This window comes from Symphalangus syndactylus, chromosome 2, assembly GCF_028878055.3.
Source record: "Symphalangus syndactylus isolate Jambi chromosome 2, NHGRI_mSymSyn1-v2.1_pri, whole genome shotgun sequence".
NCBI lineage: Eukaryota > Metazoa > Chordata > Mammalia > Primates > Hylobatidae > Symphalangus > Symphalangus syndactylus.
In genome coordinates, this window is record NC_072424.2 from 36513716 (window position 1) to 36529975 (window position 16260).

At 55.7% G+C, this 16260-nt stretch overlaps 1 protein-coding gene across 5 annotated transcripts in view; it reads left to right on the top strand.

Annotated features, from left to right (window-relative positions):
- The first annotated feature begins 1019 nt into the window (after positions 1–1019).
- The window catches only part of LDB1 (LIM domain binding 1), a 33602-nt gene continuing 18361 nt past the window's right edge, over positions 1020–16260 (top strand). The window contains exons 1-11 of one of the 5 annotated variants that reach the window (XM_055251260.2): positions 1020–1311; positions 10162–10264; positions 10398–10442; positions 10554–10629; positions 10727–10829; positions 10997–11169; positions 11655–11777; positions 12016–12099; positions 12192–12315; positions 12522–12664; positions 13380–15187. In XM_055251260.2, coding sequence (XP_055107235.1) covers positions 1287–1311; positions 10162–10264; positions 10398–10442; positions 10554–10629; positions 10727–10829; positions 10997–11169; positions 11655–11777; positions 12016–12099; positions 12192–12315; positions 12522–12664; positions 13380–13610 — 1230 coding nt within the window. In that variant the 5' untranslated portion in view covers positions 1020–1286 and the 3' untranslated portion in view covers positions 13611–15187. Of the gene's footprint in view, positions 6982–10161; positions 10265–10380; positions 10443–10553; positions 10630–10726; positions 10830–10996; positions 11170–11654; positions 11778–12015; positions 12100–12191; positions 12316–12521; positions 12671–13379; positions 15188–16260 lie in introns of those variants that run through there. The other 4 variants (XM_055251250.2, XM_055251232.2, XR_010117769.1 and 1 more) reach the window with 4 other exon arrangements.

Genomic DNA, 16260 nt, shown 5'->3' on the forward strand with positions numbered 1-16260 from the left:
GGGTTAGGGGGCACTGGAGGGGCCTGTTTCCTGTTCTCATCTCCGAAGCCCTCAAAAGACAGCAGCTTCCAGGCAGGGGGGTCGGAGGCGGTGGGGTTGGGGGGTTGGTACGGAGGTGAAGGCACTAAGGCTGGAGAAAGGGGGGAAGGGAGGAGAGTGTCTTGACTGATGCGTCAGTCTGCAAGGAGGAAGGATGGCCTTGTATCGCCCCTCCGTAATCCAATCTGGTGGTCATTCCGCAGCCCCCTCCCCCCAGCAAAACACAGATCCCAAGCCCTTAGGCGGAGGAGGGCGGGGACCCCACTTAATTAACCCTTTTAGTTCTAGTCCCAACTGGTTTCGCAGCCAAAGGAGGAGTGGTTAATTTAGGGAGGGGGTGAGTTGAGGGGTTGCTACAAAAATTAAGAGAATGCTTCTTTACCCACCCAGCCTAGGGTAGGGACGCGAAACAACGGGCCTCCAGAAGAAAGCTGGCGTCTCAGCAGGGAGCACGGGAAGGGGGTCTGCAGTCCCTTCTCCCTACCGGAGCGCGGCCCGGGGTGGGGAGAGATACACCACACTGCCCACCCCGGCTCCGCCTCCCCCAGCCGCGGCTCCCGCTCCGGCTCCGGCTCAGCCAGACTCCCCACCCGGTGGCACCCGGAGGACGGACACCAAGCGCGCGGCTGCGCCTCCAAGCCCTCCCCTTCGCCCTCCCTCTCTGGGGTCTCTGCCTCCGTCTCCTTTTTTACAAGCTGCGTCACATGCATGCCGTTCCCCGAGCGCTCCCCAGTCCCTCGCCGCCCGCCCGCCGCGCGGCGCACGCACGTCGTTGCTTGCTGCGCGCTCTCCCGGGTCACTTTGACACCGCTCTCCCCTCCCACTAGCAGGACAATTAGCATATTAATAAAGCCTGGCCCTGCCCGGCTTGGGCTGGGGAGCCGGCGCCGGCGCGAGGGAGCGCGAGCGCGAGGGCGGAGAGGGGGGCGCTCGGCGACGGCGGCGGCGGGAGCGCACAGACACGCACACGCACACGCGCACACACGGACACACACTCCGCGGACTCACACCCGCGCGCACACACGCAGAGGCCGCTCGCCTTCCTGCCTGGCTTCCTTCCTGTTTGCTCCGCGCCTGACAGGCCCCTCGCCGCAGCCAGGGGCCGCCCGCACCGGGCCGAGGCCGGGCCGGGCCGGCGGCGAGCGCAGCGGGGGCCGCGGGCGGCGGCGGCGGCTCATGCCCGGCCTGTCCCCGCGAGGGGCGGGCACTGTGACTCGGCTGGGCCCCCAGAGGCGGGCGATGTGAAGATGTCAGTGGGCTGTGCCTGTCCTGGTGAGTGGGGCGTGCGGCCACTTGGCCCCTTCCTGCCCAACCGTCCCCGCGGACCCCTCACCCCGTGTTTGGCGAGAACTTGTGTGGGGGGCGTCGATGGCATGGGGGAAGCCGGGGGCTGGAAGGGCTACGCGGGGCCTCAGGCCGGCGGGTAGCGTTTTCCCCAAATGTGTAAATGCGCAGCAGCCCAGAAACACGGGGAGGAGACGCTGGGGATGGCTTATGTGTATGGTTTTTTGGGGGTAGGCTAATTGGGGAGAGGTTTGGGGGGGCTGAAATTCTCAGAATTCCAGGTTGTTAGCCAATCAGAAGTGACTCTGGACTTTTGACCCCCCCCTCAGGTTACCATAGAGTTGTGATTGGCTGGTTTGGGCTGCCCCCCCTTCCCTGCTGCCCATTGCCACTTACCTATTCTGTGACATCCCCCCCATGCTGTTTCTGAGGACCCTGTTTGCAGGGAGGTATTGATTGGGGCCCATCTTGCCCCCCCCCTTCAACTTTTCCTGCCTGTTGCCAGGGAAGGTTGGCCCTCCTGAGGCACCGGAGGTACTCCTAAGAGGTGCCAGATAATTGGACCCTTGGGTCTGCATCTCCGCCCTAGTGGGAAGGCAGGCTAGGAAATAGAGTGATTTGTGGAGAGGTAAGCTGGGGGAGCAATACTTGACCCAAAACTGAGAACTTGAGAGAGGACCCAGGCTCAGATCCCTGCCTCCCCAAAACATACCAGCTCTTGCCAGGGATAGCCTAGGTCTGAGTTTTTTTCCTGGGGGGCTGGTCGGGGGGGGGCAGGGGGCGTCTACCTCACTGCCAGGAGGAAAGAGAGAAGCCATGCGACTGGAGAGGTAGTCTACAGAGGGCCTCACGGCACACTGTCTCCATCCCCGGGACTCTGGGTCTTGGAATTGGCCCTCCTGCCCCAGACTGGAGTCAGCTTTCTCCTGGAAGTCAGTGTCCATGAATGTAGCCCGCTTTGGCTACATACTTCACAACTGGACAACCCCCACTCCCCCACAAATCCCCAAGGGAAGCTGCCAGTGCGGAAGCTTCCTTGAAAATCATGTGACCCAGGCCAAGCTGGGCTGGGCACACACTTGAGGTGCCTGCTGAGGCTGATGTTTAAGGGGCATGGGTCCCAGAAGGAGGAATAAGAGAACCTAAGAATCCTAGAATATCCGAGTAGGGAAACCACTGGCTCCTGCTGCAGAGGACTGGGGAGAGGAGAGGGAAGAGCTTGCCAAGCTGGAATCCTGCCTGGCCCCGTCGCCCTTTCTTCTACCAGCTTGGTGTACATGTTTATGTGTGGATTTTCTCCTTTATAACTGACCCATGCTGGGTACTCCGTTCAGATCCATCATGTTCTTAGGCCACCCCAGGGCCCTGACCCTCCATCACCACACATGAGCGGAGCAGTTAAACTAAGGATCTGAACAAGCTAGAGGGATGAGTCTTAAATTGTGATTCTTAGTTCCTACAAATAGTGGGTAAGCGGGTATGTATGCATGGAGGGGTTGTCAGGCTGGAGGTGGATGGGAGGTTGGCCCTGAAGTTGGGGCAGGGTGCCTGGGTCCAGTGGGAGGAGAGAGAAAATCTCTTCTTCTTAGTCTCTGGGAGCAGCATGGGAACAGGAAGAGGGCCGAAGCCCAGGGGTTTGTGGGTGGGTGGGAAGACAACTTCAGTCAGTGCCCCAGAAGGCATGTTTCTTTTGTGTCTGGTCTGACTGAGGGAGAGAGGGCAAAAGATAGGGAAGAGTGGGGAGTCTTTTTCCAGATTGTGAAGAAGTCTTACAGATTGATGCCAAAGAGGGTGGATGGAGGTTAAACTTCAAGGAGAACCACATGGGGAGGGCTTCAGAGTAGACTGGAGGTGGGGAATAGTAGCAGTTGGGGTTAGAGAGGGGACCTGGCTTGCGGCTTGCTTGGATGGGGGAGCACACGCTTGAACACAAGGATAGCATGGCAGCATGTAGCAGTCCAGGCCCGAAGACTTCCCCCACCTTGAGCAGCCCTGGGGTGAGGGCTGAGGCTCCCTGGCAGGCCGCCTGCCGCCTGCTTGCCTGCCTGTCTGAGTCTCTCCTTTGTGCTCTGCTGTCTCCGGGCTCCTCCTCCTCCCCCAGCCCAGCAGAGACAGCACATGCCCCACACATGTGACTGAGGGAAGCAAGAGCGCACACAGACCCACACACATGCACACGCAGAAGCACCACAAGATACACACATACACACGCCCAGCTCCCATAGTGCTCCTGGGGTGAGGACCAGCTTCTGGGGCTGGAATGGCTGGGAGCAGGGAGAGCCTCTGGCTAAGGGGCATCACCCTGAGCAAGATGCTGAGGGGGCCAGGGCCTGTCTAGGGCAGCATGTGGCTCAGAAGGGTTAAGGCAGGGAGGAGTAGGGGGAGGGGAGGAGGCAGCAGTGGTGGCGGCTGGGAGCCAGGAGAGGAGGATGGCAGAGTGCCAGGCCAACGGGAGGCCGGGCACAGACAAAGGAAGGGGGGCAGGCACACTGGAGGCCTGGGTCAGGGAGCCCCAGGGGCCCGGGCAGGGGGCAGTGCTGGTACCTTATTCTGTGGGCTGGGGCTGGCTGCTGCCCTTTGAGTCCCCACCTCCAGGAGGAGTACTTTCCCTCATCATCTTTGTCATTATTTGCTGCTCCCTCCACCTCACCACCAATTCTAAGGCCTTCTAACTCAGACTTGCTCTTTTTAGCTGGATCTGTTCTGCCCCTGTGCAACTGGGTGAATCGGGTCAGAGCAGAGAAAGGAGCAGACTTGCTGGAGAAGGAGAACTAGGAGGCCTGTTTTGAATGGTTTGCCAGTCTTGATACATCTTGGCATTTAGGGACCCCTCCACCCCACAGCGACACTAGAGGGCCCTTGTAGTCCCTCCTGTCTGAGGAGACAGGGTGGGTGCGGGGTTCTGAGCTCTGGGCTGGAGGCAAAAGCCAGAGCACATTCCCCCCTCCCCATGTGGACGGTGATTGGAGGCCTGGAGGGGGAAGGGAGTAGGAATGGCTGCAGGGCTTGGCTTGTATCTGGTGGGTTTAGAAGTGCAGGGTTCAACACCCCCACCCCCCAACCCACCCTGGTCATCCTGTCTCAGTGGGTTCTGTTAGGATCTCACTGTTAGGATATTTGGCCCTATGTGCTATGAGGATCTCTTGAGGTACTGCCTGTGAATGCACTTTGGAAAGTTTAAAGGCAGTGGGGAAGTGGGACTACCCCAGAGTTAAGCTGTAAATTTGGGAGTCAGTGGGAATGCCTTAAGTCCTGGTGATAGGCTGTATGTTGCAGGGTCTGGCTGAATGTTACAGATTTCAATACGTTTGTGAAAGCTGGGGTTTATTCTATGGCCAGGCTGTGATGAGGAATGGTACACAGGCTTCAGAGAGGGTGATTTATAGGTTAAGTCCTTGCATAATAAATGATCAGGGTGTGTATGTGATAGGCTGTCACAGGTTTAGGGGTTATAACACAGTTTTGGTGTGTGTATTGAGGTCAGGATGCGTGTCATAGGTCCCAGTGTGTATGACTTAGACTGTGTGTGTGTGTATATATCCAGGATTTGGGTATATTTAGGTTTTGAGATACATCACAGGTTGATGGCCAGATGCGGTGGCTCACATCTGTAATACTAGCACTTTGGGAGGCCAAGGTGGGTGGATCACCTGAGGTCAGGTGTTTGAGACAGCCTGGCCAACATAGTGAAACCCTGTCTCTACTAAAAATACAAACATTAGCTGGGTATGGTGGCATTTACCTGTAATCTCAGCTACTCAGGAGGCTGAGGCAGGAGAATTGCTTGAACCCAGGAGGTAGAGGTTGCAGTGAGCCAAGATTGCGCCACTGCACTCCAGCCTAAGCAACAGAGCGAGACTCCGTCTTGGAAAAAAGATACATCACAGGTTGAAATGTGTATCAGGTAGTGATTTATGTGAAAGTGAGATGTGTTATTTATGTGAAGATGTTCACAGAGCCAGGTGCAATATTACTGCACAGTTAACTAGTGAGTATGTCATGAGAAATCCTGTCCTTGGAGTTATGTGTGAATATAGTTGGGGGTAGGAGGCAGGAAGTAGAGAAACAAACACTCAAATTGCAAAGAAGGAAATAGAAGGTTCGTGCTCCCCCTTCCCGTGTGTGTGTGTGTGTGTGTGTGTGCGCGCGCGCTATGTATTTTCCTTTTCCTATCTGCCCACGAGTAAGGTCTGGACCACTACCTAAGTTTTAGAAATACTCCCTCCTGCTACAACAAAATTACCTTAGAAAAAAAAAATAGAAATACCTGCTCCCTTGGGATGCCCTGCTGGATGGGAGAACAGGCCCTATCCACTAACCACACCTTTTTTTTTCTGGGGTGGTGGGGAGGATTCAGCAGCAAACTAAGCTCCTTCTGGGGACCCTTGGATGGCCAAGTTGGCTTTCCCTAGCTCTGACAATACCTCTTTCCCTGGCACCCACTTGTCTTCAGTGGTGGTGGGGAAGGGGGCTTCCTGTTAAGGGAGATCTAAGTCAAGGCTTGGAATTTAGCTGGGTTGGGGGCAGGGAAGCCTGGAGTGTCCCCCTCCCTCCAATCAGTGTTTACAGGCTGATGTCAGAATGTGTGTCTGTCAAAAATAACCCCCTGGAGCTTCTCCCCACAGCTGCTCCAGGATTTCACCAGGGGAGCCCAGGGTGGCAGCCTGGGCCAGCCTTCAACCTGAGCGATCACAGGGGCGAGAAAGATTTGGGGGAGGTTTGGGAGGTGCTTTGAAGATCTTGGAGTCTGCAGAGAGGAGCCCGCCCTCCTCCATCTCTGCCAGTGGCTTTGGTCCTCCTGCTCACTCCTGAGCACCGCGCCTGGGGCTCCGGGGAGGCGGGCTGCATTTCATTCCTGGCCCCCACAGGCCTCTCCTCCATCCAGGTCTCTCCTGGCCCAATCTGATCCGTCCCCTGTCTCTCCCAGTCTCTGTCTCTCTTTTGTTTTTCTCAGCAGTCCCTCCGTCCCAGCCTCCCTCCCTCCCTTGCTCTTCCTCTTTCCTCTCAGGGAGGGGGCGGGGCCGGTGGGGGCAGCTCCACCCTCCGCCCGCCCTGGGGCCTCATTCTGAGAGAGGCTCGGAGAGAGCGAGTGGGGAGGGAGGGAGGCAGGGAGAGAAAGGGAGAAAGGCAGGCAGCCGGCGGGCGCTGCGTGTGTGTCTGAGTGTGCGAGTGTGAGTGAGTGTGAGTGCCGGGTCCTACCTCTCCTGGTGCCCCCAGCAGAGGGGCCCGGTGGCCTGGGGAGGGCGGGCGGGCTGCTCGGAGGCAGAGGCAGCGAGAGGCGGCGGCGGGGAGAGCCGAGGAGGAGGAGGAGGAGAGAGGAAAGAGCGGAGCAGCCATTGTTGAGGGAAACCTTGCAAACAAAGAAGGCTCCGGACTCCCCGCGGCCCCCCGCCCCCCAGGCAGGCCCCCTGGCCCCCAGCCCCCGGCCCAGTGACCATTGTAACTTTCCTCCGGGGCTGCGGCCGCCGCGGGGCGGGCCGAGGCTGTGCGTGCCAGTCTTTGTGCGGCCGGCGGACTGGAGCTCCCAGTCGGGCCTGCCTGTCCCACTCGGGACATGAGCTGCTGAAGTTGTGCCCGCGTCAGCCCTCACCCCTGCCAGGACTCCTCTGGGCTTGCAGTCGCTCCCCGCACCTCTCCTGGCCCCCTCAGTTCTCCCAGGTAAGTCTGGGCACCCTGCAAGCCTGTTGGGGTGGGCGGAAGGCCCTCAGCCCGGCCCGGGCCTGGTCTGCGGGCTGGGGGAGAGGTGCCCCAGCCCAGAGCCGCCCGGGCGCTCAGGCCTGCTGACCTGTGGCCAGCCCCTAAAGGGAGGGGGCCTGCCCTCGGGTCAGCCTGGTTACCATGGCAATACCCAGCTGGAGGTGCCCCCCTCAGCCCCGGGATGCAGCTTCCACCCTGAGAAAACTTTACTAGTTCTGGGCTCTTCTCACCCCCTTCCTAAAGGCTTCCAATTTGCTAGAGGTGGGAGGGGGGCTATGGCTGACTCCAGGGCTGGATGACACATCTCCCCCGTCCCTCCACCTTGCTCCCTCTACTCCTGCTGCTGGGGACAGGCAGCAACAGGGACAGATGGTCTGGGTGATGTCCCTCCCCTTCTCTACTCACTCCCAAGCCCTTGTGCTGGAGCCACTGGGAGTTGTGGCTCTAGAGAGATGCTGAGTTTGTGTCCATTCACTAGAGGTGTAAATAGAGGCCCAGAGCTTTGGGCTTTAGCTCCTCAGAGCTATTTACCCAGGCCTAGACAATGCCTGTTCATTCTCTAGAGAGAGAAATGGAAGCTCTGAGAGTTTTTTTTTTTTTTTTTACAAAATTGGAGAGAAACCCAGGCGTCCTGCCTCCTGTCTCTTCAGGTTCTTGAGCTAACACATTTCAAGTGGCCCCGAAACTGAGGAGGCGGGGGTGGTTAAGCTATGGGAGGAAGGATGGCCTAATTGGGGGATGAGGGCCAGGTCTGAAAATCTACTCTTGGGTTTATTGCCCAGGCCTGGCCTCTGGTGGGCTGTGTAAGCCTGGGCTTCCTGTGTGGCCTTAGTCTGCCTGTCTGTGGAGTAGGGAGACTTGGTGGCTGGATGGGGACTGTCTTTCTGGAGACACAGGCTCAGTCCAGACTGGCATGTGAAGGCTGTGTGTGCTGTCCTTGGAGCATATGGATGTGGCCCATGAGAGCTCGTGCATGGGGTGAGGGCCTGTTACGGGCATCTGAATCTGCCTGGGGCTGCTGGGTTCCAGCCCTTGATAGGCATGTTAGGGCGAGCTGAGGGTGAAAGCCTGCTAGGCAGGATGAGGCACACGTGTGTGCAGGCACACACAGGCTCTGACTCTTGGCACCTTCAGAGACTGTGCAGTCTGGGACCCTCCTTTTGCCTGCATTGTGAGGACGGGGCCCTGGGGAGAGAATTAAATGACACATGTTGGCACAGGGTCTTCTTTTGTCTCTTCCCCCCAAGCAACAAAATAGGTTTTGCATCTAAGTTGGGGAGGAGATCTAGATACAGCCAATCTAGCTACCCTTCCAAATGCAGTCAAGTTTTAGGGACCCAAGGAAGCAAATGTGATTGGAGTCAGATGAACTTTTGGGCCTGTGCCTCAGTTTCCCCTCCCATCTGGTGAGAAGGGGAAACAGAGTTGCAGGGGTACCTGGCTCATACCCAACTATGAATTTAACACTACTTCCAGTCAGAAAACAGTATTCCAGGAACTGTTTGCTGTTAGGTGAGGTGAGAGAGAGGACATGTTGCACATCACAGATACACACTAGCAAGACCCCTGTCTAGTGACCACTTGCCCCTAGACTGAGGAACATAGGCTTCTTCCCAGACCACCTACTTCTCAATTATAGGTAGAGTGGGATCCAAAGGAGGCTCATCTGCCTGCTTCCCCCACTCCCAAGTCTCAGAAGAGAAAAAAAGGGGTTGAGGCTTTGGGTTTCTGGTTTGGAGACAATACTGTCTACCCTTGGGGGCGGGGGCGGGGGTGGGGGCTGGGCTGATAAGGGAGTGGCTGTTAGTGGGGAGGCAGAAGGCCCAACTGGTTATCTGGTAGGCCACACCCAACAGGCACCCACCCCCATTTATCTTTCTATCCCTTGCCCTCCTGAGACCCTGAGGGTGGAGGAGGGGCAGAGTTCGAAAATCCTCCCTTTTCCTCCCCCACTTTGGTCTCTAGAGGGCAATAGAGGGGTCAGATAGTAGAAATAGTATAGAATGTGGGAATCAGAAGATCCAAGCTCAAGTCCTAGCTTTGACAGTTACTAGCTTTATGATCTTGGCAAGTTCCTTTGAGCCCTCAGTTGCCTCATCTATAAAATGGGAATGTTATGGTCAGCCCTGCTACCTCATAAGGTTGTTGTGATGATTGAATGAAACTATGTAGATTAAAAGGGGGTTTATCAAAATTAGATTCTAATGATTGGATATTTATTTATTCTGTGATAATTCTTCCCAGCTTCAATTCCTCTTCTGTCATCTAGGACTCAGCCAAATGAAGAAATGGGATCTTGGGTATGCGCTGGGATTAGGGTGGAATAGTCTTGTTTCTTAATTGGAGCCAGAATTAGAAGGAGAGACAGGTGCTCCCTAGAGTAGCCCCCTCCCCTAGTCCACCACTCTCTTGTAATCAGGCCAGGGAGCTCCATAAGACTATCCCTGGCTGGGCGCGGTGGCTCACGCTTGTAATCCCAGCACTTTGGGAGGCCGAGGCGGGCGGATCACGAGGTCAACAGATTGAGACCACGGTGAAACCCCATCTCTACTAAAAATACAAAATACAAAAAATTAGCTGGGCGTGGTGGCGGGCGCCTGTAGTCCCAGCTACTCGGAGAGGCTGAGGCAGAAGAATGGCGGGAACCCGGGAGGCGGAGCTTGCAGTGAGCCCAGATTGCACCACTGCACTCCAGCCTGGGCGACAGAGCGAGACTCCGTCTCAAAAAAAAAAAAAAAAAAAAAAAAGACTATCCCTATCCACACAGTCTAGCAGGATTATCGGAAAGCTCCCAAGAGGGAGTCAGGGGACTCCTTTTTCTTTTAGACACAGGGTCTCACTCTGTTGTCCAGGCTGGAGTGCAGTGGTATGATCTCCGCTCACTTCAGTGTCGACCTCCCAGGCTCAAGTGATCCTCCTGCCTCAGCCTCCCAAGTAGCTGGAACCACAGGCATGCACCACCATACCCGGCCAACTTTTCAAATTATTTTTAGAGACGAGGTCTCGCTATGTTGCCCAGGCTGCTCCCTGCAGCCTCGACCTCCTGTGCTCAAGCAATCTTCTTGCCTTGGCCTCCCAAAGTGCTAAGATTACAGATGTGAGCCACCGCTCCCAGCTATGACTCCTTTCTTTCTCGTCTAGGTTGTTCCTCAAAGTCATTCAAGCTGTACTCGCCGAAGGAGCCCCCGAACGGCAACGCCTTTCCCCCCTTCCATCCCGGCACCATGCTGGATAGGGATGTGGGGTAAGTAAGTCTCTTGGCCACTTCTTAATCCTTCTCCAGGTGGGATCCTGCCTGGAAAGGGGAGGGAGTAGCCCCCTGCCCCCAATAATTCCTGTCTTCAACCCCCATTCTTATAGCCTCTTCCTTTACACAGCCCAACTCCCATGTACCCGCCTACATACCTGGAGCCAGGGATTGGGTAAGTGGAGTCCAGTGGGGAAGAAGGTGCTTTCCACTGGGTGAAGGCCGAGGTAGGGGGTGGAATGGGCAGGCTCCGCTCCTACTGACTTCCCTCCTTCACTTCCTCCAGGAGGCACACACCATATGGCAACCAAACTGACTACAGAATATTTGAGCTTAACAAAAGGCTTCAGAACTGGACAGAGGTATGGCCAAGGGAAAAGGGGCTGGGAGCAGGAGGGCCATTTGGGCACCCTATGGGATATCTTATGACACATGAACACCCCTCACCGTGCTCCCTAGGAATGTGACAATCTCTGGTGGGATGCATTCACGACTGAGTTCTTTGAGGACGATGCCATGTTGACCATCACTTTCTGCCTGGAGGATGGACCAAAGAGATATAGTAAGTGGCCTCTGGGGTCTTGCTATGAGAGTGTATACCTCCTATGTCGTTCTAAGGTCTAGAAGTGGGTCTGGGAGTGCCAGGGGATATCTAGCTTGGTAGGGGAGGCATCTGCCTGGCCCCTTTTGCGGTCCCTTTGTCCTGAAGAGTTTGTCCCATCTCTACAGCCATTGGCCGGACCCTGATCCCACGCTACTTCCGCAGCATCTTTGAGGGGGGTGCTACGGAGCTGTACTATGTTCTTAAGCACCCCAAGGAGGCATTCCACAGCAACTTTGTGTCCCTCGACTGTGACCAGGGCAGCATGGTGACCCAGCATGGCAAGCCCATGTTCACCCAGGTCAGCAACCCAGCTGGATGTGGAACACCATGGCACCTGGGTTTGATTCCCATCCTCTCTCCCAGTGTATACTCACAGCTGTTCCCCAGGGAGCCATAATGCGAAATGGCAAAATAAGAAGGGCGGGTAGGCATGTTGCAACCGTCAGCAAACATGTATTGTGTTTGTATGGGATGGTTTTCTGGGCCCCAGGGCTACACGAGTGAATAAGAGTCTGCCCTCATATAGCTTAGAGCAGGTGGGTGTATCGCTAGCCACATGGTGAGAGGACAAGGATCAGTTAAGCTTTTCTACTGTGTGTCTGTGTGTGTAAGGGCCAGGTATATGGGTGGGGGGTACTGTGACATTTATGCACCCAGATTTAATGTGCAGTTGACAAAAGTGTATGCAATGGGAGAGTTGTAAGCAAATGGGAGACTGTAATAGACATACTTTCAGGTATGGTATGTGGGGAGGGGGCAGGGTTCTGACAAGCCTGTCCCCAGGTGTGTGTGGAGGGCCGGTTGTACCTGGAGTTCATGTTTGACGACATGATGCGGATAAAGACGTGGCACTTCAGCATTCGGCAGCACCGAGAGCTCATCCCCCGCAGCATCCTTGCCATGCATGTGAGTCGTGGGTAGGACCCAGGATGCAAGAGTGAAGGCAGGCAGGGGGAAGGGTGGAACAAGGTCTGTCATTTCCCGACTGACTACTTAGACAGAGGGTTAGGGTTTCTTCGTCTGAACAGCAGGTTTAATAAGAGACTGTCCTCTCTGAGGAGTGTCACAATGCTCAGATGATAGGGCAGATGAGCAGAGGCAACCCAGGTGTCAATGTTCTTTCTTGTCTTTTCTCCCACTCTAGGCCCAAGACCCCCAGATGTTGGATCAGCTCTCCAAAAACATCACCCGGTGTGGGCTGTCCAATTCCACTCTTAACTACCTCCGAGTGAGTCTCCGACCACCCAGTTTCTGCCCCAGTCCATACAGTCTCGGCTCCATGTCTGTCCCCTGACAAGCCACCTCCTTGTCTACCCCTAGCTCTGTGTGATACTGGAGCCCATGCAAGAGCTCATGTCCCGCCACAAGACCTACAGCCTCAGCCCCCGCGACTGCCTCAAGACCTGCCTTTTCCAGAAGTGGCAGCGCATGGTAGCACCCCCTGGTGAGTGCCTTGCACCTGCTCTTACCAGGATCTCACACTGCTCCCCAAAGCTGTATCTTTATTTCCTTTTGAAGTGTTCCCTGCCGCTTCCTTGTTCCTGGGTCTACAAAATTGGGATCAGGGCAAGCTCATGCTCCTTGGGAGCCACAATGGAGAATAGGGGACCTGGGGCCCTCTCCCATCTCAGTCTCCTTTTCCCGGCACAGCGGAGCCCACACGTCAGCAGCCCAGCAAACGGCGGAAACGGAAGATGTCAGGGGGCAGCACCATGAGCTCGGGGGGTGGCAACACCAACAACAGCAACAGCAAGAAGAAGAGCCCAGCTAGCACCTTCGCCCTCTCCAGCCAGGTACCTGTAAGCATCTCGGCTTTCTTCTCTCTTCTGGGCTGCCCCGCCACTCACCCTTGACCCCTGTCCAAGCCTGAGCTCACTAGCAGGCGTAGAAGCAAAGACAGTTTTCCTCATGTGCTCTGCCAGCATGGGCTAACTGCTTTTACTGGTGAGAGAGTCCTTGTCAGGCACTTGCATGGGTGTGATCACACAGACTCAGCCTTAGGAAGCTAAGGCATAAAGGGACAGAGACAGCCATGAGGACATACGGACGTTCAGGACAGACAGCTTGGGGCTCACAGACCATCCAGTGCACACACTCACACTGATAGAGAGACACGCAGACTGGAGTGTTTGCAAATCCGGAATACACATCCTTGCACATGCACACACTGCCCTCCCTCATGTTTTTGATATGCTCCCTTTCTTACATGTGGACAGAAGTTGAGGAATCCCCTAAAATTTTGGGGAGATGGGCTAGGGAGCTAGGGGAGTAGAGTGACTTCTAGAATGTAATGGATATGGGCTAAAGGCTTTGATGCTCTGGTGTTCTTCAGTAGGAAGGATTCCAGGAGCTGAGGGTGTCAGGAATTGGGGTTTTAAATTCGGGTATGAGGAGGGGGTGGAGACTCTTGAGCTTCCAGGGTGGGTACTGGGGCTCTGGGGGTATCTGCCGCCCTGGGCCGGGCGAGCCCTTGCCCCGATTATGTTTGGGGACCTCCGCCACTCTCAGGATGTGATGGTGGTGGGGGAGCCCACCCTGATGGGCGGGGAGTTCGGGGACGAGGACGAGAGGCTCATCACCCGGCTGGAGAACACCCAGTTTGACGCAGCCAACGGCATTGACGACGAGGACAGCTTTAACAACTCCCCTGCACTGGGCGCCAACAGCCCCTGGAACAGCAAGCCTCCGTCCAGCCAAGAAAGCAAATCGGAGAACCCCACGTCACAGGCCTCCCAGTAAAAGGCCCTGCCATGGCCACCCAGTGCTCTGCCTACCTGCCCCACCCCTCGCAGTCCCAGGGAGCAGAAGACAGAATGAAGAGACTGAGCATCTAAAATGGGCAGGCTCCATCCACCCGCTTCAGGGAGGAACTGGACTCGCTGGGGGCAGGTGCCAAGATTTGCCCCCCCAGTGGCCCTGGGCTGGGCCTGGCCTCTGCAGAGCCTTTTAGGGGAAGGGGGTACTCATGTGGATGCCTACTTGGAACCTGGGCCTCTGAGACATGTCCTGACTACCCCCCAGGGCATTTGCCTCCATCCTCACCCCAGATTGTGGGTTTCCCATCCCCCTGACTTTACCCCTTTCAAGCCTGGGGTTGTCTATACTCACAGCCCTTAGGGACTTAAAGTTATGGGGCTTGGTTGAATGCCCCTTCCCCTAGGCAGCTGGTAATAGAGGAGTAAAGCTCTGGGCCCCTCCTCCCTGCTGCCACTTACCCAGCTCCAAGTTTTTAAAAAAATAATATTATTAAAAATGTAAGTTAAAAAAAAATCACTCATGTCCCCCCCTCTCCCACCTATTAAAAGTCCAGCTACCTCCCTGTTCTTGGTAGATGGGGGCCTAGGGCCTAGGTGGGGGTGAGAGTCGGGGAGGGAGGTATGCATACCATTTTATACGGTGTGTGAGAGCTTCAGACCAAGGAGACATTTTGCCATCTCTCCCCCTTTCCTCTGGGGTGACTGCAGTTGAGGAAAGCATGCCATGGGGTAGGGGGACACTGGTGGCCACATCTTGGTGACAGACCCCTGCTGTTGTCTCTGTCTCCCCATTCTCAACTCTGGCCTGCCCTCTTAGTGCTTGTGACTCCCTCTCTTCCAGCCCCACCCCCATGGTATGTATATTCCTTACAAGTCCTCCACAAGAGCAGCTGTCTAGGATGCAGGGCGGGGAGGCTCCTTTCCTTAGGGAGCGTGGAGAGAAGGGAGCAGCCTTGTTGCTGTATTTTTGGTTTTGTTTCAGTTGGGCAGGCATGGGATGGGAGAGGGGCTTAGCCACTTTCCTCCAGAATCCTCCCTCAACCCCTCCAACTGCATATGTAATCCTACTCTGTCCTTCATAGAGGGGAAGGAGCCACAGATGACGTCCCAGTTCTAAGCCCACCAGAGAGAAACAGGCCTCTGTCCCCCTAGGTGAGGTAGAGGGTCTTCAGCTGCCAGTATCCCCTGCCGCTCCTTCCTCACAGAAGGGAGGAGGAGGAGGCAGCCGGGATCCTCAGCTCTGCCAGGGTGCAGCCAGGAGCAAGGGTTTCACGCAGCTGGGCCAGCTCTGTGGCTTTGCTGCCTTTTCCTGTGGCCAGTCCCAGGAAGTGCTAGCACCACCTCTCTCCCCACTTTTCCCTCTGGATTCTGGGGTCCCCCACACCGTATTTCCTCCACTCCAGCAGCCACTTTTGGAAGGGTATTGAGTCAGGAGCTGAGGGAAGGGATGAGGAAGGTGGACATCCCACCCCAACTGTAATGCCTTTTTTTTTTTTTTTTTTTTTTTTTTGGGCCATTTGAGTCATGTATGGTACCGATCAATAAAGAGACTTTTCGGTTTGAGAGTGTCCTGGTTGGTCATTGATGCCTAATAATGACTCAGTCCAAGGCAGTCTTTTCCCCATCCTTGCAGTTCCTAAGACTCCCTTCACTCACCTCACATTTCCCCTCACTCTTTTGAAGTTGTTTCCCTGAATTATACTTCTCCTTCACCCAAGACCCTAAAGTTTGTTCCCAGATGTCCCAGCCTGGCCCCATCTCCCTCAAAAGTTGAGGGAGAGCTGGCTTTCTCAGTCTGCTCCCCACCTCTCACCCCAGGACTGTTGCTTCTCACCCCTAGCTGTCGGGGCAGCCAGACAGGTGGCCCTCCTGGGGCAGGTTCCTGGGATAGACTGCCTTGGGTTATGCTGTTGAAAGAGGGGTGGGAGAGGGAACTTGGCCTAGGAGGGGGCTTGGGTTAGACAGTGTTGGGGTACTTAGAGTACCTGGGAGACTCCTACCCCTACCCAGCCCCCAGCCTACTAGCCTGGCTGAGGTTGGTTGGTTGGTTGGTTGATTTATTTTGAGATGGAGTCTTGCTCCATTACCCAGGCTGGGGGGCAGTGGCATGATCTCAGCTCACTGCAACCTCCGCCTCCTGGGTTCAAGTGATTCTCCTGCCTCAGCCTTCCTAGTAGCTGGGATTACAGGCGCCCGCAACTATGCCTGGCTAATTTTTTTTTTTTTTCTTTTAAGTAGAGATAGGGTTTCACCATGTTGGCCAGGCTGGTCTCAAACTCTTGACCTCAGGTGATCCATCCGCCTTGGCCTCCCAAAGTACTAGGATTATAGGCGTGATCCACTCTGCCCGGTCAGCAGCTGAGGTCTAAATTAGTCTCCCCTGGTGCTAAGGTCCCTGGGTGGGGGATTAAGAGAGTAGGAGGATTGTTTGTCTCCTTGCTGACTTTGGGTGAGGATGCTGACGGAGGAAGACAGTTCAGTTGCTAGTGGGTAGCTTGAAGCTCTATGGGTGGATGGGAGGATAAATAGGGCACTTTTCAGACCGCTTTCCAGTTAGTTAACTCTCCAAGTCGCCTCCTCTTCACCATTAAAGACTGGGAAGATATGGAGACCCTGCTGTGGATTGGAGATGG